The following is a 24,862-nucleotide window of genomic DNA, read 5'->3' as shown; positions in this document are numbered from 1 at the left end:
GAAATGTTCACGAAACGTCGGTTTCACAAAAATGTTGTGAACCACTAACGCGGTTCAAAACAAATTCGAAAAACACATCTTCGAATGTTAATATCAGAAACAGTCTGTTATACGGCGAATCCGTGCGTCTTCTGTTGTGTGTGTAAAAAGATGGGTGAGATATATATATATGTCACACGTCTGTGTTGCAACAGACGGTTGCCGTCTTTTCAAAATTCCGAGCGGAAAAGAAGAAGATTAAAGAAGATTGTACGAATAATAGACAGATCCTAAGCGATTCTGTCCTGTGAATAAATCGTCGGATGTTGCAAGCGACATTTAACGAACGTTCTTTCGCTTGTTTGCAATAGTGAGATTACTAACCGTGTTTTTGCCTAATGTACAAAAAATACGGCGTGACGTTCGTTTGTCTCCATAAAGTACTTGGAATCGTTATTTTGTAGCGTAATAAAGCGCACTCGGCACGATCAATAAGCTCGCTTATCGATGCAAGCGGCGAGAATTAATTAAAACTACTCGGCTTTTCGCGAGAGTAACATAATCGCGTTCGATTTATTTAATAATCCCGTATCATGATTAATGCAGTCACTTAAGCGCAATCGAGTGCTCGTTAGGTGTCTACCGACGACTGTATTAATTGACGTTCTTAGCAAGAACGATGGCGTGCTCCGACCCGCGATAGAGAACGTACAAGAAAGATCGTGATTCTGCGCTATAGATAAACACATCTATATAATTTTACTCACAAGTCAGATATGATTTATCAAAATGAATTTTCGCGACTGCAATAGACGCATTAGAAACACACATCAAATAAGGCAAATAATACAACACAAATAAGGCGCGAAAGATTGAAGAGCATAAAAGCACCAAAGCGCGAATATTCGTTACTAATCTTTATGTGTTTCTCGAGGATTCTTTGAATATACTGCACTATCATAAATCATTTAAGAAACGATGGATGACGTTAATCTCATTGGTTCAGAGTGGTCGAATATCTGGGGTACATATTGTACTTGTGTGTGTGTGTGTGTGTATGTGTGCCATATATATATATATATAGTACATATTTTGTCGATTGCGCAAGGAAATATATAAAGCAGTTAGATATTTAATCCATTTGCACAGGCTGAAAATGTGATATACACAAACGTTGTGGTCCACTACTCACGATATGACAGAAACGATATCACGAAGAAGTAAATGGAATTAAAGAAAGAAAACAATATCATCTCACATGAAAGACACTATACTCTATAAGGCACGTACAAAAACTTGGCACGTTCAAAATTTAGAAAGATTGAATTTTAAGTGCAATCCGAAATATATCCTCGCCGAATAAATCTTCCGTATTATTTTCAAGCGCTAATGATTAACGGAGTGTCTAAAGCGAACGGATCGATATGGAAAACAAACATTCTTCGTGGTCGCCACTTGCGGTTTATTTTCCGATCGGACAAAGTATCCGCGTTTTAGAGAAGATTTATCGAATTCTATATTGCCACGTGATATACAGTTTAAAACAACATTTTTACTACCGACGTGTCGCTTGAAGATTCGCACCGATGATGATGCACCGTCGCGAATCACGATTCCGTTTTCTCCGTTCGCAAGAACATCAGACTTTAAATGAATAAAAATGAAACACAGTGTTAGCGATCCGTAAAGAAAGACAATAAGTCAGACGAAATGAAAAACGGACACCAGTCGGTGCTATCCTGTTATCTATGACACGTAACGAAGATCGAAACCTCTCTGGAATTGCCGCGCATGATTTGACGTTTATATTGCGAGGCAGATTGCAAGCGATAGCCGCGAGAGTCGTATCTCCTTTGGAGCCGTTGATCAACGACACGCCGCCGCTGGCGCGTTCCCCTGCAAAAAGTTAATAACAACTCCATGAGAGAAGACTTCACCGCCGTAGACAATTTTTTTCGTTGCGAAACTAATGCATCGTGAACGGATGCATAAATGTTACGTATTTGCTATAACGATAAGAATCTGCAACGTTGCATTACTAGGCATTATTATATTTTCAACACGATCGAACGGGAGTGTATAATTATAGTTGAAACTTTGATTTTATCTCGTTGCGCCATCACATCTCGTGTTTAGAGATTAAATAAAGTTTGCGCGTTATATATTAATCTTTCTGCACGACTTGTTTTTTTTGTTACAGGATGGCTGGGAGCAATGTCGACGGGAGTCGCTTTGCTGGTGTCGCCAGTGACGATAGCATTTTGTCGAAGAAAAAGTACAAGAGTCACGGCAGTTTTGGGCGGTCTTGTTACCGCGCTCGGTTGCCTCTTTACTTCCTTCGCTTCGCAGTTTCACCAATTGTTTCTCAGCTATGGCACTATGGTCGGTAAGTAAAAATCGTCGTTGCAAAAGGTCTCCGGAGAACTGTAACTTGCGATGGCGTAGCGTCGCAGACGTTATCTTTATACAACGCATAGATGAACCTTCGCTGTATAGACATACGTGATCAATATGTAGATGAAAGTTTTCAAGCAAAGTTTCAAGGTTTTAGTTTAAACTTTTTTTTATCTTTCCGTTATTTTATTTCGGAAAAACTACGTATCGCAGTTGTACAATGCCAGATTATCGTTATTATTATTATTATAGCTATGCGCGTCATTTTTTTTTTTTTTTTTTTGTTTCCGTCTATCAGTTCCATTTTTATTTTCTCTCTGATCTTCCTTTTGCGCGAAACTTCGCGAGAGTCGAATTCCGGCAACAATTTTGAAAATGCAAAGTAGTCAGCAAAAGAGACATTAAATTATTATTGTTGATTTTCCGCGAGCAAATTAGAAGAACGACCGCAACAATTCGAGCAATTGATTTTCTTTACGTATACAGGAATCGGCGTTGGGATGACGCGGGATTGCAGCACGTTGATGGTGGCGCAGTATTTTAAGAGAAAAAGAGAACTAGTCGAAATTTTCATTGTGTCCGGTAGCGGATTGGGTATAGCTGTCATGTCCGCTTTCATAAAAGGCGCAATTACGTAAGTTAAATCGTGAATGAATCAAGAATAAATTTGCTCCCAATTTGCACGCATCAAATAAGTTGAGACGCGACTAAAGAATTTTCTTGATTACAGTAAAATTGGATGGCGACTCGGTCTCCAGGCTGTTACGGGAGTGGTTTTTCTCACTTTTATTCTCGGCACTTTTTATCGTAGCGCTTCGCTATATCATCCTCAAAGAAGGGCGATCTTACACTTGAAGAATCAAAAGCGCAAAATAAAGGACAAGAACAAAGCCGACGACAGGTCGCCGTTTTTCGATTTCAGCACTCTGAAGAGCAAAACAGTCAGAATTCTCTTGGTATCCACCGGGATTTCAGCATTTGGGATCAATACGCCGATATTTTACCTGGTAACATTGCCCTTGCAATCATATGTGTTTCAAAGAAAAAAAAACTCTTGAATAAAGAATTTTTTTTCGCGCAGGCTCATCAAGCTGAAGAAGACGGTCTCAGCGAGGCGGTTGTCCTGCTGCAGGTTTATCTCGGATTGGCTTGGACTCTCGGTTGTGTAGCTTTCGGACTTCTGGTTGTTCATCGCAGCGTTGAATGTCGGATAGCTCGCCAATATCTCACGCAAGCGGCCGTCTTTGTGTGTGGAGTCTGCATTCTGGCTCTTACTGCCGTTCAAGGAAATTACCATGGCTACGTTATGTTTGCTTGGATTTATGGTAAAACGCCACTTTCACACAAATAATAAAATGAAATTGTAGCAGAGATTCCAGATTTGTCTGTTTTTTCTACACGCAGTAACAAAGTTTTATAAAAATTCGATAATTTAGCAAAAACTTCCGAAATCACAGTTGACAGAATGAAATGAGTGCATCCGTCTTTTTCTTTTTATTCTACGCAACAAAGAAGACCGTGTTATGAACAATAAAAAAAAAACATTAGTTTCCACAAACAATAAAAAAAAAACATTTCCTATAGGTATCTTCTGCGGCGGCTACCATTACAGTCTGAAGATGTATACGTACGAAAGAGTGAGAGCGCGTAACTTCGCTAGAACATGGGGTTTCGTTCAGTGTTCCCAAGCGATACCAATTGCGATCGGAGTACCAATATCGGGTAATGAAAAACAAAATTGACAATAAAATTGACGATTTATTTGCTCTGTAAAGAAGACCGTTTATCGTTTCATTCGAATACCGAAACATTTCTCTTGTAAACAAAAGTTTTCAAAGATGTTTTCTTGTTTTTATATTTTGAGTTCTTTTCTGAAGTATTTTATATATTTTAAACGATTCCTTTTTTTTGTAAAATGTGTAAATTGTATCTCTAGGTTATATAAACGTAGGCTGCGGTAATAAGGCCGGATACTACTTCAGTTCAACATGCGTCCTGGTGGGTAGTTTCACTCTCTTCTTTATTGATTTGCATAGAAGAAACTTATCTAGACACAAACACACCAAACCCAACGGCATGAAGCACATATGCGCTTCGAATAACTGTCCTCAACGACGAAGACCGTCGTTCAGTCAAGAACCTGAAAACGAACCTCATGTGGCAGCTGCCGGTGCAACGGCTGCGGCGCTAGACTTGGGAACCGACATTGTTCCAACGCAAGGTAGATTTTTTCTTTTATCTTGTTTCTAATTTTCTTAATCTTACAAAAAAAAACAAAAAACGGTATGTGGAAAAAATTTTTTTCTCTTAGGCGAAGGAGTGGAAAACTTGGGAACGGACAAACCGGAGCTCACGTGTATCTCGGAAGAGGGTATCGCCGACATGGATTTACCCGACAACGTGTTGGAAGATCTCGATTATATAGGCGATTGCATAACTTCATGCAACAAAGTCGAGAACTATCTTATGTTGTCGGAGTTCGAGAATAACTTGATCGCCGAGATGCCAATCATTATGGATCGTCGTGGACGCAGGTGGTCTTTGGCGCGATCTAAAACCGGTCAATCTAACTGCGGTCAGGCTAGCGGCGTGCAATTGTCGACTGAGGAGGAAGAGAGCAAGTCGAAGTGGCGTTTCACGAATGTATCGCCTCATGCTAACAGCAGAATGATTACCGTTATCGACGAAGCCAGCGCGTAACTCGGAAAGTGTCATTAATCTCAAGCTTGACAAAATTGAAAGAGTAAATCTATAAAAAAACTTAAAAAGAGATGATGGATTAAAAAATCTAATTTCTAGCGCGTTACAGTTATAAATATATATCATTTAAAATATTTAGTTACAAAGTCTACAATTTTTTTCATAAAAAGAAATAAAATACAAAAATTAAGTTTTTTAAATCGAAGTTTGTAATAATCTTTATTGTGACTTTTATTAGAAAGAAAAAATTTGCAGAAATTATTTAAAAAATTCAAGGTTACTCCACGGCCATTAATCTACTATCTATTTAATTGTTTTATACTTACCTGTGTGTGTTTGTTCCTTCGTTATCTATTTTAAATACACAAGAATAATTGTGTTAGTTATAAACAGCAGATAGTGCACGTTTTTAAACGATATTTATATATTCACACATCAATGATTCGCGATGCAATTATAAAGACAATAATGTCGGCTCTTTCGATGAGAGAAATCACGGAAACGCTCCGTCCATGCAAAAACCACCATCAACTTACGTTAGCGTATTTCTTTAAATTCTCCGGTTACTTATGCTTGTTCACAATAATAATACTACAAAAATAAAATAAAATAAAATAAACCACACACCTATCGTTATTTTGATGTATCAGCTTTAAAGTAAAACTTGAAACACTCCAAAATTATCGAAAATCTATTGATTACATGAAGGAAAAGGAAAACTCAGATACAAATGTTGCACTTTACGATTATATTATATTACTACAATCGTAGTGATTTGCTTGTAATTGTTGTTATTTCCGAGAAATTAATTCAGATCAATTTAACTTACCGATGTACGCATTTATTGAAGGAATTTATTGAAAAAAAAGAAAAAAGATTATAAATATTTACATTTTATTGAGAATTATACATGCGATGTTATTCTGATTTTAAAAATATTACTTTCTCCTAAGTGTTTAAAATGTCAAAATATATTTCTTCCTTCCGATTGTAAATAAAATTTTTAATCGTGCAAATATATGAAAGGTACGTAGATACGCTAGCTTAAGATTTAAAAACTAGTCCGATTGCGTTTTACAAACGTGAAAATATGAATGTAACATTGCATACGTGCATATATATGTTATATGTGACAATTTTTGAGATTCGATCAAAAGTATAGTAAAAGTACGACGATCGACATTAAGTAATAACACATGTACGTTATATATTTATTTATGTTAGAATGTAAATATTCAACTTTAAAGCCGGATTTGTGTATATACTTACGTTATTATAAATACGTTATAAGTACACAATGAAGGAAATAGATTAGAACGTCCACAACACAACCGTATGTAAATTAGATTAATTCAAGTACATTGTTCATTGAAACTGATGTTACAACATCTTTGTTAAACACACAAAATGTTAAATTAAATGATAAATTAAGCATTCAAAGATAAATTTCGTATATATATTCGAATGATTAGATTGAAAAATAATTATTCAAGCAATAATAATAATCGACATTCAAAATATACGCTTTTGTGTAAAATATATATTCTCTTATAATCATCTATATAATTATTCGTACAAAATAGAAATCAACAACACGCTGTATTAATAATTGCCATTTAAAAGAAAAAAATGTTTTTATTACAAGACAGATCTTATTACTGCCGTTAATTAACTCTAAATTACTGCCATTAATTAACATATTTTAAAAATATCCAAGAAGCGCAAATTATAATATTGACTGTAACGTTGAAAGTAAGAGTGATCTGTTTGATTTCTGAAATCAATGTGTGTATAAACTATCAAATTGTCAACTTAATATATTACAATTTTCCAAAATTTCCTAATGTGTGTAAAAAAAATGTGTTAATAATAATATTATCTGAAAGATCTGAAACAATAATCATTATTATATTTCTTTATAGTAAAATGTTTCTGCTGAATGTATGTACTCTGTGTAACAAAAATAACAACTGCCGAACAACAAGTGCTGAACACAATTGTAATGTTCGCAGTGTTGTTGATATAAAAATATGATTCAATATAACTTTTGTGAGTGTTATTTTCTTCAATATTCCCTTGGAAATTGTTTTTTTTTTAATAATTTTAAATAAAAAATCTCTGTTAAAAGTTCTATCTGCACGGAATGGCTTGCGGTGCGTACAATAGATACACTCTGCAATTGGTAAATTAGAAACAGCACGACTAAATGACCTATTACCATTAAAAAAAAAAAAACTAAATTAAATAAAAAGAGATTGAACCGCGTACATATTAAGTATCACAGCAGCATTAAAAACTAAAAAAATCTTTGGCTAAACTAAATGTCTTTTAGTTACCTCATAGATTAGATAACATTAATTATAAAATGACATTTTAGATAAGACATAAGGAACATTTTTCAATCATTCTTTTGTCCACTATATGCTACAACCAAAAGATGTCTGTACAAAAAAATGTTTTGTCATTTTTTAATCACTTTTTAGATACCTATGTGATGTCTGGGACATTAATTACCGTGTAATTGTGTGCGTGGCGATTGGTACGATGCGCGCGCGTTACATAGAAGGTAGCACAACGGTGAACAGTCGCTTGAAGACGCTTCATGATTAAATGCCCTCGTGGCACGAGTTGTGTGACGATACATATACATATTCTTACGAGAAAAAGTCTGGTGTTTAAGGTAAGTATGTTCTCTGTACACACACACACACACACACACAAAACGGCAAAAGAGATTTTATTTTATTCACGTCTCCCTCAAAAGTTATACTAGAACATTTTTGTCGAATATAATTAGGATAATATTTTTTCCTGTTATCCGTTAGTTATTGCGGGCATTTATAAATCATGCAGACTCCTATCTCTCTGTAATCTTTCGGGCCATCTTTTACACTTTTTGAATTCTTTATGAACTTAGTAGACTGTGTCATTTCGACCCTTCCTTCAATCCACTCGTGTCTCTTTATTGCTCTCTCGCCATGTAGCCCATCGATCACTTCTATTATTTTACCTGTCAAATCTTGATCTAAATGAAAACTGAATGTTTGCACACAAATACAAAACGCACGATAACAACATGAAATAGAAATGATCGTAACTTACAGCTCTTGAGGATCAACGGAACAGGGATGGCGTACGGCAAACTGCATGTACTGCCGTTAAGTATATTCATTCTGATTCCCGTGACATTTGTGATTACGTAAGTTCGCAATTTTCGAATAACAATAAACGACAGATTCAACCAACAACGCAAAGCTACTTAAAAAAAGCACACAATGCAAGACAGCTATATTTTCTAGTGTAAACGTATAAAGTGTGATTTTTAGTATCTAGAACACTTTTTATAAATTCAATCGCTTTAACATCTCAATTGTAGCTTTTAAATCGTGATCGTTATAATTGTCGCGCGTACTCGCAGCAAAGTTTTTATTAAATTTATAGTTTCCTATTACTTTTCTCTTTCTTTCTCTCAAAAAGATTGCTAAACGTGAAAAATTACATATACAGTACTCGCACATGCTCACAATGTTCTTTCGAGCATTATTTTAAACAAATATATGTGATATAATTATTAGTTGCATAGCCAACGGCGACGATCTAATTGTAAAAAGAACCTCGCGAGCGAAAGTCGAGGAAATCTGATGCGAGCGTTTTATATATTCACTCGCGCTATTTGAGTTTATAGTTGATAAGCGGCTCATGTTGCAGATACACCATATCGGTACAATGGGACCACGTGGTGCCTGGCTTTCCTTATATATCGGAGACTGGCACGTTGTCACCGGAATCTTGCATATTTGCACAGTGTCTGAACATCGCGGCCCTTTTACGTATGTGCAAGTTACTTGAAAAAAAAAGTAATTAAACTGCAAAAAAAAAAAAAAAAAAAGAAAACAGTAAAAATCATCTTTCAGTTGGTTGCTGCGTCTACATCAGACATCGACAGGTGCTGCAATGGCAGATAGAGAGGGGTCATGATCTTGTGGACAGAAGAATCGTCGTGACAACCGCGTGTTGCGGCAGTCTCGCTTGTTTCGGTCTCGACATACTCGCTAATTTTCAAGAAGCGCATGTGGTCGCCGCTCACATGGTGGGAGCGATGACTTGCTTCTCCGCTGGCACAATTTATTTTTGTCTTCAGGTAAAACGTAATAGAATTTTATCGCGAATTTTATACTTTCGCAAGATACCGAGACATATACTTGTGTAGAATAATTATAAATTCTTCTAGACTTATCTGAGCTACAAAATGATACCGGCGGTAAACGGCACGATTGTCGTTTATGTGCGTGCGATATTTTCGGCGCTCACGCTGATACTGACGATTGCTACAATCGTTCTCGGTTACATTTCAATGTCCGAATTTCAGGGTAAAGTTACAAAATTTCATAAGAAATATATATAAGAATAATTATAGAAGAAACATATATAAATATAACTTATATATATAAATATTTATGAATAAGAATAATATTAAATCTTTGTTTTTCTAACAGGTGACGATTACAAAAAATGGATGCCGGACGACGGTGGTTGGGGTTGGCATGTAGCGAGTACTGTATGCGAGTGGATTCTCGCGATTGTCTATTGTGCGTTTCTTGTTACTTTTGTTCCGGAATTCCGATTAATTAACTTTGAAGATCCTGTGGTTACGGTACTTTGATTAGCTACTGTTACTCATAAAGTAGCGATCGTTTTATGTGAGAATTGATGCTTCATAGAACAACCGCTCTTTAAATGATATTATTACGTGTTTTCCTGAAGCTCATTTACTTTTAATATATTTTTAACGCTACTGCTCTACCTGACTTTATTACACGTTATAATTAACTGTAATAAATATAATATTGTTTTTTCTTTCAGTTAATGTATTTAGACAAAATCGAGAGCACGGCAACTTTACGAAAACCGGAAGCAATTATACCACAAGATACGTAAATGTTTTTTATCATACTTTCTCGCTATACTCATTTTTTGTAATTATATATATAGTTCACAATATTCTTTATTTTATATATCTTATATCCACTTGTGTGTGAAGGACAATTAACGCACAATTTTTAAAGTAATTTGTACCATTTTGATTTATTGTGGTTATTTAATTAAAATGTGTAAATAATATTCCAGTGTCAAGGTTGAAATCAGATATCACTTCCATCGTTGTTCTATCTAGCACCAGATGTCGATCTATCGCTAATTGTAAGATCGATAAGACAAGAGATAATATGCATTTTTAAAACTTTAAAATTTTATTCAAATGTTCTCTCCTTGTTTCTCAAATTAATGTATACATATTTTATGGTTTGATAAACAATTTGTTAATTTTCATAAATTAAACAATTGACATAAAAGCAACAGATAGTAATGTATGTTATCACGCGATAACATTCTTATTGTGTAAATTAAGAGATCGTATCTATCGAGTGAAAGTAAATTACCGACAAAATATGTTGCAATTTAATCAAAATATTGCAAATTTTACAAATTTATTATTGAGATGTCTCACAAAAAAGAAAGGAGAGAAAAATATGTAAACACACTATTTTACTTTTATATTTCGATAAGTATTAATTTAAAGTCGAGGAATAAAACAAAAACAAAAGAGATCGAATAACATAATTTTTTACATCTGATTAACTTTTATATATATAAAAGATGATCAGATATATACATATGTGTATGCGTATAAATGTACACATACCGTACATGTAAGTAGATATACTCTACATATATATATTATGTTTACTTATATATTATAAATATTTAAAATACATCATAAATGTTTAAAAATAATTTATTTATGCAAAACTTTGTTTAGAGATGATTATAAATACTAAAAACATATTGAACAATTTTTATTTGGATATAAACGGAATTTGCACATTGACAAAGTTAGAAGACTCGACGTTTCTTGTTATAATAATCAGTTCTGTCCACGTCATATATCATTATTATCCTCTCTTTGAGGTTTTTCCGCGTATTATAATCACAATAGCAGATGACAATTATAGCAGTTGAGAGAGACCACTCTCTCATTGTGCAATAGGATAAATAGTGTTTGGCGAACGTACTAGCTAGACAGTAACGTTGCTGACGGCAACGACGACGACGGTGACGGCGACTCGGCGCAGCTGCTGAGAGCGTCGGTTTCGCTGACGCAACATCGATCGCGCACCTCTATCAGAGGCCATAACCTCCTCTGCATTTCCCGACCAGTTCTATCGCAACTCCGCAGTTTTTTCCTCTGAAAAATTCGAGCAAAACCATTTAACCCGTCTACAATTCAATTTTTCCATTTCAAATGAATTATTTCGATCGCAAGTGATTCTGAGTTTCGATTTGCGCTCTAAAGTGAAGACAACGAAGAAGCTTTCGATAATCTAATCAACATTACAAAAGTGCAAACGAAGGAGGAACCACCGTTTTCAGGGTGGAAACTTCACGTGTCGCCGCCGATACGTCGTCGAGAGTGTCACGCAATAATTTAGGTAAATTTAAATTTTTCTATATAAAAACAGAGAGTACTATAGTGAAAAGTATAATTAGCAAAACAACTTCTATCTTTGTAAGACATTATATGTAATGTCACCTATTGTAAAAGTAAATAGGAGTATATATATATGTACATATATATGTGTATATATATATATATATACATATATATGTTTTAGTATTAACTCTACATTACAGACATAATCAAAATGTCATTCAGTTTTTATTCTTAGAATGTGAGATGAGACGAAAGATACGAAAAACTTATATATTCGAAAATGTTTAATTTATCATATCCGCTTCCGCTATCGTTTTTACAAGACTGCTGCGCACGCTTTACTCTTTTACGCAGACAACGCCCGTGTAATATATTCAAAAGGCGTTATATGTCCATGAACTCTATTATGCGATATTATTTACATACAAACACATAATGCAATTTTTGCAACATATATATATATATATATATATATATATATATTGTATATATCTGACGGAGTCTGCTATATATGAATATCTGTATGTGTACATGCGCGCGCGTGCGCGCGCACACGCGCACACACACACACACATCTGACGCATTAAATTATATTATTTTTAACTTTATTTGAAATGTTTATTAATATCTGCAATTTATAAGTTGTCAAACTTGTTAAAAATACTTGTTATGTTCACTTTACAAAATAATTTCTATTTTAAAAAATTTCTATTTTGCTATTTTTTTATACACACATCAATACATTTTTTATCGTTTTAAATAAGTCTTTTTATACTTTTACTTACTGAATACTTACAATTATATATATTTGATATTGATTATATTCCATGGTTACTTACTGCATATCTCACGTATCTATTTTCACAGCAATGATTGTTAATAATTAAATTAAATAATAATAATAAATTTATTAAATAATAATAAATTAAATAATTAAATTAAATAATGAAATAAACAAATGTTAGTTTATAAATATTTATAATAGCAAGAAAATATGTATTATTTAATTATTAGCAAATATTTACTGTTTATTAGTACACACAAATAAATATTTACTAAGATAAAACCATAAAAATTTATATATAATTTATCTTATTTATTTGTATTTATTTGTCTAGAAAGTTTAATTAAATTAAAGTTTTTAATTACAAAAATACGAAAACTACGGATTTTTTGTAACTTTTGTAATAATGATCTACATTTCTGTTATAATTATTTTATATATAAGTGGTTTGATAAAAATAACTTGTAATCGTATATTGTGATCAAAACAGCACGATTTATCACATTTATAAAATTAATTGTATAGTGTGTACATGAGATATATAGTGATCGCATGCAGTATGAAAGCAATGACAATTATTTTATTGCAGATCTCAGAGAGACATTAATGGCAGTCGCGGTACTGCTGTATAGTCGTCATAGAGGTCAATATTTAACAAGAAGAGGATTGAGAGACCTATAAAGGAGCATGAATGATCGTGAATCGTCGGCGGCTGCATCGACGCGAGAATCTTCCCGATAGCTGCGTCGATCGCAGGCGTCGGCGACTGACGTCATTATCATTGGCTCTATTACTGACAACGATAATTACATCGAAATTATGGAGAAACAAGAATTTTATGCAAATCTACATTATTTACCAATTGCAGTCTTTGTTTCTCTACCTACGGTTTTCATTTTAACGTATGTTTAATCACGTTGTAAAATTGGAGCAGATGCAAGCAAAAACATAAAATTTGCGTAATTCTTTGTTGAATACCAAAAATTGTAATTTCTTTGATATTCAATAAAGAATCACGCACACGAACATTTTGTGTTTTTGCTCGCATCTGGCCAAATATTCTATTTTAACATCTCGCTTATTTAATTGTTACGTTGTAAAATTGATTAAGTTATGTTAAATTAAAATTCTTGTTTTCAGTTTGCTAATAAAATATTAATAATAATTAAAGATGTATGAAACACACTATTTTGCTATTGGCAGGTATGTAATCGCTGTTTTATTAGGACACGTAGAAGCTGGTTTTCCCTATATCTCTGACGCAGCAACTTATGCACCAGAAAGCTGCATTTTTTCTCAAGCTGTCAATTTGATCGCTATTCTCAGTAAGTACATACATCGCGAGTAATTTATAAGAATATATTACCCCAAAATTATATATTTTTAAAATAATGTGAACACGACTTTCCCTAATATTCCCATGAAACATTTAAGGCATCGATTCGTAATAAACTCGACGTATCGTAATAAACTTTGTCAAGAAAAACCAGAAAGCTTTGATATTCAAGTATACGAAGAGATAACACGATAACAGAAATTAAAAATGACGTGAATCATGATGAGGAAAAAAAATTTATTAAAAAGTATTCTATAAATAAATGTTACGTATTGCGTTCGCAAATTGATTGAACCCATATTATTTATGTTGCAGTGAGCTTTATGATCTACGTCAGATATTTCCAAGTTAAAGAGTGCACCAACGTTTACAATTCACCGGCTTCTTTACCGAAGTGGAATCGCTGGGCCTTAATTTTCGGTCTCATATCGACCGCCGGTCTATCAATCGTTGCGAATTTTCAAGAAACCTCAGTAATTGTAGTCCATCTTATTGGCGCGGTGCTTTGTTTTGGAGGCGGTACCGCTTATTTTTGGACTCAGGTGTGTACCAAACTTTGAATATGTAAATAAGTAAAATAAGTCCTCTCAAAAACTTGTAAAGTAAGTCATAATTACTTTTTCAAAAAATATTGTAACAGAGTTATATATTACGTAAAATATAAACATCTCTTTTTATCTTAATGTAGTCATAATATAAAGTTTTTATTACAGGCCATATGTTCGTTTTACTTGCATCCGATTGGATGCTCGTTACGACTTGCACATCTTCGCACGGCACTATCAACTTTCTGTACGGTGTGCTTCTTTGTGATCCTCATTACGGGCGTGCTAGCTCATCTGGCCTATAAGGGTTGGTTCGTTGAATTTTATCCACCGTATGCATTGAATATTTTAGTTTATTAATATTTAAACCACATCTTCTGTAGGAACAAACCCCCGGAAGTGGTACAAGGAGGATGGCGGCTGGGAATTGCACGTGGCTAGCACGATAACCGAATGGCTTTGCGCGATGGCGTTCTGTGCATATATCTTGACGTTCACAGAGGAATTCAGAGACATCAGGATAAGTCCGCCGAAGGTAACATTTCTCGTATACATACATTTTTAATGCGGTATGTCGGAAAGTAAGATATTTTAGCTCAAAGGATTATATTCACGTACATATCTTCAAAGTTTTCTTTTCATAAACAGGTAATATGCAACATGCATCGTTTGAGATCGAGCAACGAAGCGCTGAACGAGAGTCAAGCCTCCACTGTGGTTCACGATCCAGCAAATCCATCGACTAGCACTTGATCACTCATAGGCAGAGGCTTCGGTGGTTACGTCAATCTTCTCTCGCACTCGCCGGTCAACACACCCTGTCCTGGCTACCGATACCGCGAATCCAGAGATAACCTACCGGACGAGACAACGCCGCTGGTGTTGCGCGATAATACCGAGAGGAGTCCCGATGTCTTCTGCCCAGTTCAAATACACGTACACGATCCCACAATACGCGAACGACGGCGGCGTCCCAAGATCTACCGTCCTAAAAACCAACATCAAAGAGTTCGCAAAGATAGTTCCAAGTGGATTGATCTCGACGAAAATGTGATGGACGGTGACGGTTACATTCTGATTGATGATAGAAATCTCGGACCTTCAGTTCCCGAGATCGACAGTGGAGAGCTACCATATCCCGATGTTGAGTACGAAGATAATGACGACGACGGCGATAATGACTACAACGACGACAATAACGACGACGACGACGACGACGACAATGATGACGATGATAACGACGACAACAATGACGACGATGAAGACGGAGACACGGGCAGTCACAGCAGACGTGAATGGTCAATATACAAGCAGTTGAAAAAAAAGTTGTCAAAACGTTGCCGGTCCGATTTCGACTTTGGCGCGACTTATCCGATCGCGAATAGTCACGGAAATGCTTATCAGGATTCGAGCAGCCACAGCAAGTACACGGAATTATATTCGGAATTTCGAAATGTCACAAATAACTTCGACGTGACTCACACTCTCGATGTCACACCGTACGCGATAGCGAACAGTCACGGCGAGCATGGTAATCTCGCGACGGAAATCCGTGATGGTTATTATAGGGAAAGCGACAACTTAGTCTGGAACACTAGGCCGGCGGATACGAATTACGAAATAGCTAACAGCCACAGCAACTACCGCGTGTTTTATGACAGTCAGACGCAACATCAGGCAATGATGCCGCCCTGGTCGTCGGAACCGTGGTCGTCGGAAAATTACCGTGGAGATTCTTGCGTTGCTGCAGAAAATCCTAGAGACAACACCGACAGAAAGCGAGATAACGAAGAAAGTGAGGCGGACACGAATCTCTCGGAGAAAAAGGACGAGCAAGATTCTGAAACAACCTGCGACATTGAGCAATGCCTGGTGCAAATCGAGGAAAGCCTCTTAAATATCGAGCAGAATCTTCTCCATGTTCAGGACCTGGACATACCGGAGCTGAGAAATCTGCTTTACAAGAGCCCGAGTATCGAGCGAAGTCTGTACGAAGTGCAAGATCTTCTCTACTCCGACGGCATTGGTTCGACGGTAATCGCCAAAAACAAATCTATGTCTCTCGATTCTGACGAAGAAGAAGAGGAGGAGGAGGAAGAAGTAGAAGAGGAAGAAGTATGGGTGGGACAAAATATAACAAGCGAAGATACCAATGACGAGAACGTGGACGCGGGCGCGCCTCCTCTTTTCGTTGATTCGAATGAAGAATCTTCGGACACAGCCAACGTTGACGAATATAATCCTACAAAATTGAATGACCATTACACCGACCATTGGATCAACCAAACAAACGTCCCGATGGAAGAAAGAGCTTTTACTTTTAATGTAGATTCGGAAAAAGCGATGAACTTCGTGCCTAACAGTCTTAGCAAAACTTTACCCAGAAAGATTATATTGGACGAAGTAAAAGAAAACATCAGACTGTGCTCATCGGAACCGGAAGATTCCAGAATTACGATCGATTACAATCTTAACAGTATGTGCGCCGAAAAAAAGTCTTTTTTTCGCGACAAATGGCACAGCAGAACGAACTCGTTGGACGAAAACTCGATCTTTCAAAACTCGGAATTCGGCGACAAGCAAGAGAACAGCAAGTTTTCGTTACAAGACATTTTTCTCGAATCTACCGGAAGTCGACACTTCGCGGTCAATGCAAAAGCGCGATCAGAAGGAACTTTGCAGACCAATCAGAGCAAACAGATATACAGAAGAGGATCTCATGAGGAAAAGCTTCTGCAAGCCGTTGAAGCAACTGCGGAAGACTTTCGGAAGAAACTCGAAAGTTTCGCGTTGCAGCGACAATCTATTTTAGTTGACAGTCAGAAAAGAATGGCGTCCAAGTCAACGAGAAATGTCTCGGACAATGCGGCGCCGCGATCGAAAGAAAAGTCGCCCGGGAAGTCAAAGCGCACGACCACGACAACCTCTAAGATGCAGGACAGAGAAAATAGTGCTGGTAAAACCACCGACAAACGTAAGAGAAAAAAAACATCAGCGAAGAATCAAAGTGCCTCGGAGAACGCTTTGATTCCGAGTAAACTGATCTCGCTCTCGTTATCGCTGCTTCTTGCGGCTCTTCTGCAAGCAGTCAGATGTTTGACGGATCTCGTTGAAGATGCCTTCAGATCGGTCAGTTACGATCGAAATGGATTGCTACAATAAACTATGGAAATTGTTTCTAACAAAGTTACTCAAGTGCTGACTAACCTTCTTGATAAATGTGTAATGGATATACATAATAGGTATGTAATAAACAATCGATCTCTCACATCGACGATCAATTCGTGTAATTGTTCGAGACTTATACCCGATATCTGTGATAAACATTATTCTTAGAGTTCTCAACAAAACTGCTTCCAAAAATAAGTGAGATTGAGAAATCGACTTTCCACACTTGGACAAGAATCGAGATCGATTCTAAAAGATTCATTAAGACTACGTGCTGTGAATATCATTCCTGATAAAGTGAATAAAAATTTCGATGATCTCAGATCGACGAAATTTTAGAAAAATGTGAAAACAAACGTGAAGTTAATTTTGTGTGCAAATGTATGCGTTAATTAATTGTGGAAGACACAACGAAGCGTAATGCAATAAACACGCATGATGAAGCGATGAATACAATAGTATAATGATAGTGCGCGATATATATATTCAAAGAATTCTTACTCAATGCTAAATAACGGGCTAAGCGTAAACGTTTTAAGATTACGGTATATTATTATAATTCAAAAGTGCCTAAAAAAAAAATAAAAACCCCATCGCGTATCATGTACGAGATGCAGTATAAACAATACACTATTAATGCTATTTATGTCTACTTACATAAACTCATTTTTTCAAAATGTAAGAGCATTGAGAGAAAATAAAGCGAAAGCGAAGTCACAAAAGCGAGTTGCTTGAAGCGTAAAAGCATTCTCACGAATAAATTGCTCTTTCCTGTTCCATCAGTCCTTTTTTTGCGATTCAAAGAACATAAATCTGGAAATGCTAATATTATGATTGCTCGAGAATTTTGAGAAAGAGAGAGAGAGAGATTGATTGATTGATTTTATTTGTATCGCGCTCTGAGAGAGAGAGAGAGAGAGAGAGAGAGAGCTCTCGTCAAGAACACAATCAAACCCATAGAATTTCATTATCGTGATAAATCATTTATCGTTTATCAAATATATTGAAAGAAACTGAAACCATCCCTCAAAACATTTTATATTTTTATATATCACAGAGAAAGTCAGTCAAAAGTTTTGTCGGTCGCAAAACATCAACTTATTCTATATAGCTTGAATATACCGTGATTAAATATAAACAAAGCGAATATAAACTAATATATAATTAGCTATTTTTAGCTATGTATAACCACGAAAAGAAACATTTTCTTATACAAGTGTTTTCTAAATTCAAGAAATATTTTTTTTTTTTTTTTTTTTAGTAAAACCGATTAAAAAATAAAACAATAACAAATATTTTATTCGTATTACATGAAGTTTTTATTATCTACATTGTAATATTGCTCTACGAATTTATTTTCAGCAATTTATATTCTACTCGCTCCATCGATCCTTCACTGTCTGATTATAAATCAGTACAAGATGATTTATACTGTATGTATATTTTGTGCGCAAAATAGTACACGACGAGCAGACGTGCAATTCGGATCGATGTTTCGTGCTTATCGCACGTCGACTGGAGGTTGAAAGAGCGAATAGTAACGCGACACTAAGCTGCTTCGAAATGTCTCTTTCCTCAATTTTGCATTTCTCGTCTTACAATCAGTCGAACAGTCTCAAGTTTACAAGTCAGAGGAATCGAAACTTAACTCTGAAGCTAGTTATTTTCGGACTTTGTCCGTGTTAATATGAATCGACGTTCTGTTGTTAAAACAAAAAATCATATACATTAGTTAAGTAATTACACGCATTTTTCTCCTCTTCTATGCAAAGTAACATACAATTTTCCAAAACGAAATAAAACTTAAAAAATTATTTACGTTCATAAAGTTTTTTCTTATCACATTTACAGTGATATTAAACACTATAATAAAACCACGCAATTAAGTAAATTTATAATACTTTTTAAGAGAGTCACAGAAAAACGAAATTATTATTATATTATAATTTTTTTTACTGCTCTACACATGTAATAAACGTAAAAATAGATAGTACAATTCGGTAAGTTTACTTTCAAGCGCATCAATTGTTTAAGATTGACGTTGCTCGCATTCTCTTCTATAAACAAGAGACTGTTCGTCCATTTAGCCAACATAAAAATCTCATTACAAAGAGCTGAAATATTGCAAGAGCGAATTTTTCGAGACTTAATGGTGAAATATATTTTTCTTGCAGAAGAAAATCGAAATCGAACGATCCGGCTAAACCGTGCCCATCTCTCGAAAAAAGCGCTCTCGAATCTTCTCAAGAAAGATTCGAATTTCGCGAACATCCTTCATACGGCGCTTTTCTCGGAATGTCCTCCCTTTAGAGAATATGGCATCATTCCTTTTAGATACCAACCACCACACGTTTTATGCAAATGGGCGGTATAAGGGATCCTTGCATCCATTACGGGATGCAAAACACGTTCTTGCTACGTTAACGCGCCTCAGAATGCATTTCAATCTCTTCGTATTTGTAGCTGACATACATCGTGTGTCGTTATATTTATACATTCCTGTCTCAATAAAGAGAATTCTAGTCAAGCATTTCACAGCCGCGTTTACACAAATATCTTATTGTCACGATCAAAAAATGCAAGTATAAAGCTTCATATAAATTTTAAAAACCGATTTCTCTACGTATAAGATGTAAAATAAAATAACTCACAATCAGAAACAGAGTATTAGTACACAATAATTTTACTTTTTAGTACAACATAGGAGTATTCTACAAAATAATTATTTACAAATAGTTTGACTCTTACGTAAAAAAAATCTTTACTACATAAGTGTTTTAGTTCTGAAGTTTCTCTTCATGGTCTAAACAATCCTTTGACAAACGCATGCAGAACGCGATATTGTTCGTCTCGTTTTTTGCTATGTTACAGTATAACACAAGAGAATAAATAATGACAACACGCCACTTTGCGGTCCTATAAAGCGGCACATGCATCAAGCAGAATATATAATGAATAAAATATATAATATATATATATAACAAAATAAAAATATAACTGAGTTACTTATAATGTGAGATTTTTTTATAGAACTCATTTTACTTTAATTTAATTTAATTATTAATAAATGGAGACGTTCCGAGTCTCTTCTCTTGCGGTAAATTAAACATTTATATTGAATATATAAAAAAACAATGACAATAATTTATCATAAGTTAAATAAGCAATTAAATTCAATTGTTGAAAGATCGTGACAAGCACTGTGAAGAAAATTGAAATTTTCTACATTGCTGCATAAATCAATTCATCGTCGCGAAAATCGTCTCTGAATTTTAATTACGATATGAATTTTCAAGAGCGAACACACAAGAGAATGTGTGTGTGTGTGCGCGCGCGCATGAAAAAGAGAGAAAGGACGCAGAAAAAAAGATATGCAGCATGATTGCAATAAATATTCGACAAGTGTATAATCTCATTTCTAGCCGTCAACATTCAATCGCGCTAAAAATTATTTGCTGGTGAATCTCTGAAACTTTTTCCAATTATCGCAAGCGTGACGAATTAGGCCGTCGCATCAACATGACAGTGTGATACGTACATTACTCTTGGGATACACTTGGCACACTCATGCATATTATACCGACTACTATAACGATAATGAATATGTTCCTGTATATATGTGGGTGTGCATATGGCGTTCTTGCAAAGGACAAACTTCATTTATAGTAATATGTTGTCCTACAGTTATGCCTTGTTCAACCGAACCATTTCAAAATCCGTTTTAATTAAATCGCATAACAACTTCAGACTGCAAACAGTCAAACAAATAAAATTACTATTTATCTTTGATTGTTATTTAAAAAAAATAAATAGATATTAAAATGGATTTTAATTAGATTTTTGATGCGACAAACTTGTCATCTCCGCGAAATTTAATTACTTTTTTATTTTTAAATCACAATGCTGCTTTTATACACTTTTCGGTACGAATTTGTATAGTTTACTTGTAAAAGTAATTCTATATTTTTATTAAGCATGTTTACCTATCTCATTTGTGAGAAATCTTTTTGAAATAATAAATTATTTTATTTATTTTCGCGGATTATTATTCGTAACAAAATGAGGTCATTATAAAAAATATTTAGCTAGTAAAAGGTCAACTTGTTTTAGAAATTCAGTTTCAATATTAATACACTTTGAGTATTCGACGTCAAAGATCTGATTTTTACTTCTTATTTGAGAGAAAGAAAGAGAAAAAAAAAAGTTAAAGTGTTTATGTATTACGTATATATATATATATATATATATATATATATATTGATAAATTCAGTTTCAATATTAATACACTTTGAGTATTCGACGTCAAAGATCTGATTTTTACTTCTTATTTGAGAGAAAGAAAGAGAAAAAAAAAAGTTAAAGTGTTTATGTATTACGTATATATATATATATATATATATATATATATATATATTTTGATAACCGCCTACATTATACCAAAGTACAAACTGAGTTGTGGACGGTCGATCATTTCATCGCTACTCGTAGCTAAGTGTTTTTCAGAATGTACTTAAATTATTAACGTCATTTCTTTAGAAAACTTCCAGAAATAAAGCACATTCGCCATAAGACGCAGATAGAAAATCGATGAAATCTTAATGAAACTAAATAAATTATTATGGCCTAGTTATATGCGCGAATGCATATTTGCGTATATCAAGTTTGAATTAAATAAACTCTAAAAGAAATAAAATACTACAAATATAAATTATATTTTTAATATATTTTTAAAAAAATCAATATATTTGTGTCATATTATAAAAGTTTGAAACACATGTGTCATTTATAGACACGCGCACGCACACAAATATCTATATGTATATGCAACATACAAATATATCAGTGCATATTTATCTTTTAATATTATTAAATTTCATTTTAAATAAAATTTAATATTATTAAAATAAAATGTAATAATACTGCAAATGTTAAATGTATCGAATATTGTACATTGTTGCAGCGGTTTGCTCGATTGTCAAAAAGATATTTGAATCATACACGACCGTTGAAACACAGCAAAGCTTTTAGAAATTCATGAAATTCTTCTTCGTTATTCAGCGAATTCTGAATTTGTCGACACGTAGAAACAGGCCATACTTGCCGTTTGTACAAAGAAGAATAATGTGACTCGGGATGTGTACACGTTACGAAAAGAATCAGCTTCATACAATATGGTTCATCACAACTCGACAATGTGCAGCGGAAATGAAAAATATATAAAACTCAACAAAGCGCTCGAAATTGGAGATTTCTCGATCAATTTTGTTCGCATTACATCACGTTAACGCAACAAAGCGAAAATTTCATTCATTGTTACTAAATAAGTCAAATTTATCGACATTTGTGTAAAATTTAGAGGTATTTATCAGAGAGAAGGATACGAGATTCTTTTGACCAATTAAATAGAAATCCGAAACGCTGTGAATTACTCATTCGCAAGAATTACATGTTATCTTGCCGCATTAATATTCGAGAAGTCGCAAGTTTCTTCAAACTTCTCCTTGAAACTTTTTACTTTTGAATACGAAAAGCGCGAAACTTGTTTCTTGATGAATGTCCGTCGAGGTAGAAAGATCTCGCGATGGTTCAAAGAATGAGAGTTAGCGCACAAGTTCGATAATAAATCTTAAAGAAAGAGGTGTATCTCCATCAGGACATTAGGATGGATAAAACTGGAACGAAGGATGCCGGAAGCACGGGCTCGCTGATGGAAATAAGTAAAAGAGAGAGAGAGGGACACCGGTGCGATCAATTCTCGGAGGATAAAATCGAGACAATGTTTCGTCGAGAAAATGCTAGAGTTTCTCGCCTCTTATGTCGGACGTATCTTAAAATATCTTACCTTGCCCCGGCAATTAGTCGCGAGCACGCGAACTCTTCCCCTTGAATGTGCATCCGAGTTTACCTTGAACTCGTTTTATTATATTGTCTCACGTAACAACGGAAATAATTTAATCAATTGTCGTAGCTAATGATTAATTAATAAAACAAAATTCAAAAAGTTGAAACACGCAGTGAAATTTCATTGTGTGTTAATTAAAACCATGTGCATATTTTGAAATGCACATTTCTTTCAGTTTATAATAATTAATTATTAAACGTAGAAATTTTCCCTCTCAAGTCAATGTATTCACGTTTCTGTAAATTAATCTCATCTCATTGTGCGATACATCGATTATATTAATAATTTTTAAATATTTAAATAAACAATATTACCACGATATTTTATTGTTATTATATCGTGCGACTTTTTTTTATCGAAAAAAATAGTTATGTGAAGAAAACTGAAAGATAAAAAAATATCATGTTCTTTCGAGCGGGCTATATTAAATTTGTATATCCTAAACGAATATGAGACTTGTCAATCTGAGAAGAGACTGCTCGCAAGCTTTGTTCAACAAGTGGTATTTCGAGATTTTTTTATTGATGCGAAACGTAATTGACCGTGTGTCAAACAGATTCTTTATGATCGTGTATACTTCAACTATAATTGTGCCATCGATATCGTTGCACGGAAACAATCGTAAGCAAAATACGAGACTTCTGAAAGATTTTATCACTATGAAGCACCATTGAGTAGCACCTTCTTTTTTTCACAGAAAGAACTTTGATCAATTGACGTTTCACTTCTTTGCAACAAAGTTGTACAAAAAACATCGAAATATTATTTTGGCAAGTTGGAGCGATCAAAAATAATCCAATAGTCTAATTTCTATATTTTTGTCTGTACATATCACGCATAACTTTTGACTCTTGAGTAAATAACGAATTATTCCGCTATATCGATTTGTGCGCAAACTGACTACATAAAATGATGAAGTGCGGATTTCCATTTTATCTTATGCATTTTCTAAGCGAGTTTATTCGCATTCTGCCTCTGTAGTTTTCTAAAAAAGATGTACTTTATACATGTTTTTTAACTTATTGTTACACTTTTGTTAACAAAAATGTTTTAATTTATATATATACAATATAATATCGTTAAATATTTTTTTTTATATTTGCAACTATATTTATAATCATACAAACTATAAACGTTATACAAATATACTAACATAGAAACTTGCTCCGAAGAATTTTTCTCACATGACACAAAGAAGCCCTATAGTAGAAGCACTACAGTGTACAAAAATTTCTACCGTCGTAAAACGTCACCGTAAAATATCATATGCCACCTTAAGTTATCACGAGAAAAACTTCGATCAATTGCCGTCCATTTCTAACAATACAAAAATAAAATCGGTACAATAAAGCAGATGCAAGATATAATTTTTCTCAACAAGTATGTCTATGTATCAACAATATTTCAAATAAATGACAAATGATTTCTAAGCGTTTTTCTTGAGGTAAGATAGTTTCAGTTTCACTAGATTACACAGTTTGTCCGGAAAGTTCCCGGACTGATTTTTTCTAGCGCGGGTAAGCGGCGCTATCGAGCGGTCAACGCTGGAACTACTTAGTATAGA

The 24,862-nt window shown here is 34.4% G+C and overlaps 3 protein-coding genes and 1 long non-coding RNA gene across 11 annotated transcripts in view; 3 read left to right on the top strand and 1 right to left on the bottom strand.

Annotated features, from left to right (window-relative positions):
- The window catches only part of LOC109852676 (monocarboxylate transporter 2-like), a 38,237-nt gene extending 33,110 nt beyond the window's left edge, over positions 1 to 5,127 (top strand). For all 8 annotated transcript variants that reach the window (XM_020424056.1, XM_020424061.1, XM_020424060.1 and 5 more), the window contains 7 exons: positions 2,180 to 2,365; positions 2,860 to 3,007; positions 3,104 to 3,380; positions 3,455 to 3,698; positions 3,958 to 4,095; positions 4,310 to 4,594; positions 4,685 to 5,127. In XM_020424056.1, the coding sequence (XP_020279645.1) occupies positions 2,180 to 2,365; positions 2,860 to 3,007; positions 3,104 to 3,380; positions 3,455 to 3,698; positions 3,958 to 4,095; positions 4,310 to 4,594; positions 4,685 to 5,073 (1,667 nt within the window). In that variant the 3' untranslated portion in view covers positions 5,074 to 5,127. The remainder of the gene's footprint in view (positions 1 to 2,179; positions 2,366 to 2,859; positions 3,008 to 3,103; positions 3,381 to 3,454; positions 3,699 to 3,957; positions 4,096 to 4,309; positions 4,595 to 4,684) is intronic.
- Positions 5,128 to 7,616: 2,489 nt separating this feature from the next.
- LOC109852696 (DNA damage-regulated autophagy modulator protein 1-like) lies at positions 7,617 to 10,025 on the top strand. The gene is made up of 7 exons (XM_020424102.1): positions 7,617 to 7,753; positions 8,178 to 8,272; positions 8,782 to 8,903; positions 8,988 to 9,214; positions 9,305 to 9,443; positions 9,570 to 9,727; positions 9,937 to 10,025. The coding sequence occupies exons 1-7, from the start codon at positions 7,676 to 7,678 to the stop codon at positions 10,009 to 10,011; spliced, it is 894 nt and encodes a 297-aa protein (XP_020279691.1). The 5' UTR covers positions 7,617 to 7,675; the 3' UTR covers positions 10,012 to 10,025.
- Positions 10,026 to 10,956: 931 nt separating this feature from the next.
- Positions 10,957 to 24,862, bottom strand: part of LOC109852666 — a 35,621-nt gene continuing 21,715 nt past the window's right edge. Inside the window, exon 3 of the long non-coding RNA XR_002250021.1 lies at positions 10,957 to 11,317. This is a non-coding gene — a long non-coding RNA (uncharacterized LOC109852666). The remainder of the gene's footprint in view (positions 11,318 to 24,862) is intronic.
- On the top strand, positions 11,309 to 18,106 carry LOC109852665 (dentin sialophosphoprotein-like). Its single transcript, XM_020424034.1, is given in 7 exon segments — positions 11,309 to 11,561; positions 12,937 to 13,249; positions 13,551 to 13,672; positions 13,999 to 14,225; positions 14,397 to 14,535; positions 14,612 to 14,822; positions 14,996 to 18,106. Coding segments are annotated over 6 exon segments (3,177 nt in total). The 5' UTR covers positions 11,309 to 11,561; positions 12,937 to 13,166; the 3' UTR covers positions 17,391 to 18,106.

The sequence above is a fragment of the Pseudomyrmex gracilis genome, unplaced genomic scaffold (genome assembly GCF_002006095.1).
Source record: "Pseudomyrmex gracilis isolate BER0280 unplaced genomic scaffold, ASM200609v1 scaffold_33, whole genome shotgun sequence".
Taxonomy (NCBI): domain Eukaryota; kingdom Metazoa; phylum Arthropoda; class Insecta; order Hymenoptera; family Formicidae; genus Pseudomyrmex; species Pseudomyrmex gracilis.
Note: the sequence above shows the minus strand (reverse complement) of the source record. Positions and strands in the feature narration are given on the sequence as shown.